Source organism: Megalops cyprinoides, chromosome 4, assembly GCF_013368585.1.
Source record: "Megalops cyprinoides isolate fMegCyp1 chromosome 4, fMegCyp1.pri, whole genome shotgun sequence".
Classification (NCBI taxonomy): domain Eukaryota; kingdom Metazoa; phylum Chordata; class Actinopteri; order Elopiformes; family Megalopidae; genus Megalops; species Megalops cyprinoides.
This window is the reverse complement of record NC_050586.1, coordinates 492,501-495,000: the sequence shown is the minus strand read 5'-3', so window position 1 is coordinate 495,000 and position 2,500 is coordinate 492,501. Positions and strand designations below refer to the sequence as shown.

The window sequence follows — 2,500 nt, the reverse complement described above, 5'->3', positions numbered from 1 at the left end:
TGAAAGTGGGGGAGAAAGCAATGGACTCTTGACTGCCTCACTTGCTGAAAGCTTTATGCAGAGGGTAACAGCAATGAAGGATTATATATGCAGTCTTATTATAATAAGTCTATCAGTGTTGATATAATGACTCTGTTTTTGGGGTTGACATCCAGCCTTTTTCTTCTGGACAACCATACAGATGTAAAGAAGGCTGAGGAAGCACCTCCCGCCTTCACACATGCGCACCCCGTGAAAAACATCCCACACACACTCCTGCATCCCACACACACTCCTGCATCCCACACACACTCCTGCAGGTGCTGCTCCAGGGAGAAACACACTTTCACTGAGCTACTATTCAGCTTCCTACTACCAATACAGCATTCTGCCAGTACTTCCTATCATTCCATCTGAGAGAGTGTGTGTGTGTGTGTGTGTGTGTCTGTATCTGGGTATGTGTGAGTTTATACGTGTGTGAATGTGTGTGTGTGGGTGTCTGGGTGTATGTGTGTTGGGTGCGTGTATGCGTGTGAGTGTGTGTGTTGGGTGTGTGTGTGTGTGTGTGTGTTGGGTGTGTGCATGTGTGTGAGTGTGTGTGTGCGTGTGTGTATGTATGTGTGTGTGTTGGGTGTGTGTATGTGTGTGAGTGTGTGTGTGCGTGTATGTGTATGTGTGTGTGGGTGTGTGTGTGTGTGAGTGTGTGTGTGTGTGTGTGTGTGTTGGATGTGTGTGTGTGGGTGTGTGTGTGAGTGTGTGTGTGTGTTGGATGTGTGTGAGTGTGTGTGTGTGTGTTGGGTGTGTGTATGCATGTGTGTGTGTGTGTGTGTGTGTATGCGTGTGTGTGTGTGGGAGAGCTACTGGACTCCCATATGGAGATATATTCACTGTGGGCCTTAAAATGCTTACAGTTGATCGATGTCTGAGTGTGTGTCATGGTTGATGTCTAAGTGTACATTATTACACATGCAATACATAACAGTGGCAGAAAACATCAGCCTGTGTCTACATTTATGCAAATGATGCCCCTTCTCCAGCAGGGGGAGTCAGCCAATGAGAATGTGGGAGCTTCAGAACAAGAACGCCCCCTCTGCACACGCTCCAGGGAAGTGAGCTTTAGAGAGGGCAGAGGAGACCCTTCCCAGCAGCCTCCAGGCTGCCGCTCTGCAGAATCAGCAAACCATGAAATGTGTCATCATCCTGTGAACATACCCTGCCATCAGCTTACCACATAAATTAAAACTGGCTAGAATGTAATTTACGTTTTTTTCAAAAATATAATGTTAGCAGATATTTTTCTTGCCTTGCTATCCATTAATAGGCCTACTCAAGAGCACTGTGATAAAAAGCATGCTTGTGTTCCATCATTACAATACTCACCAGTATACCACGGATAAAGAAATTTTTTGCACATCATTTTAATATCATTGGGCTTTGACAAATTTAGAACTTGTATGGATCCATTTCACATCACTAAGAGCTACAATAAGTTGCCATCTCTTTCTAAACCAGCACCTGAACTGTACTCTGTAATGTTAGTATGAAATAATCACAGATATCTCAAAAGTTAGCTTGTTAGTTAGCTTGTTCACTGGCTAACTAGCAAATCCAGCAGCACCATTTAGATAATAAGCTACACAGACCTATTAATTTCATTGGCAGTTTCACATAATCAATACAACCTGCTCATTCAGTCTTGTGTCCTGTGTCTTATTTTATGTTTCTCGTATGATTTGGCCAGTTTGTTTTATTTAAGTGATATGGCAATGAAACCCATGGTATATACTGGCAGAGCGAGGGGTTTGTTATCTGAAGAAAGGAAAGAAAAAGAAGACCTATTCAGTCGCGGTTTTATTTTCTTATCAGCATTATTGATTGGGGAATATTGTTTTGTGATCATTTCATATGGAAACTCCATTTGAGGAAAGGTGGTATGAGCTTCATGTTGAGTGACTGTAGAAGTCTACTCGTGTGTGTGATTACAGGGCGAAGGTGGCTGAAGCTGCGTGTGTGTGTGATTACAGGGCAAAGGTGGCTGAAGCTGCGTGTGTGTGTGATTACAGGGCGAAGGTGGCTGAAGCTGCCTGTGTGTGTGATTACAGGGCAAAGGTGGCTGAAGCTGCGTGTGTGTGTGATTACAGGGCGAAGGTGGCTGAAGCTGCCTGTGTGTGTGATTACAGGGCAAAGGTGGCTGAAGCTGCTCGTGTGTGTGATTACAGGGCGAAGGTGGCTGAAGCTGCAGAGCTGCAGGCTGTCTCTGAGGTATCTCCAAAGTGTGGCTTGTATGCGATGTTGTCTCAATGTTTGCAATGTTGTCTCAACGCTGGCAGGAGAGCTGTGAGCAGTTTGCTTGAATCTGGCCTCCGTGTGCGGCTCGGTTGAGCAGCTCTTGTGCAGTGATGTTTTGCGATGTGACGTACCCACCTGCTGGGAATCACCCCGCACTCCTGGAGCTTCCTGGCCTGTTCCACGCTGCGGGGGAATCCATGCAGAACCCATCCCCGTGTGGTACAGTCCATTC

At 45.8% G+C, this 2,500-nt stretch overlaps 1 protein-coding gene across 1 annotated transcript in view; it reads right to left on the bottom strand.

Annotated features, from left to right (window-relative positions):
• The window catches only part of ak8 (adenylate kinase 8), a 33,729-nt gene that overhangs the window by 6,101 nt on the left and 25,128 nt on the right, over positions 1-2,500 (bottom strand). Inside the window, exon 11 of the mRNA XM_036528058.1 lies at positions 2,404-2,500. This exon is cut by the window's right edge and continues 45 nt beyond it. Coding sequence (XP_036383951.1) covers positions 2,404-2,500 — 97 coding nt within the window. The remainder of the gene's footprint in view (positions 1-2,403) is intronic.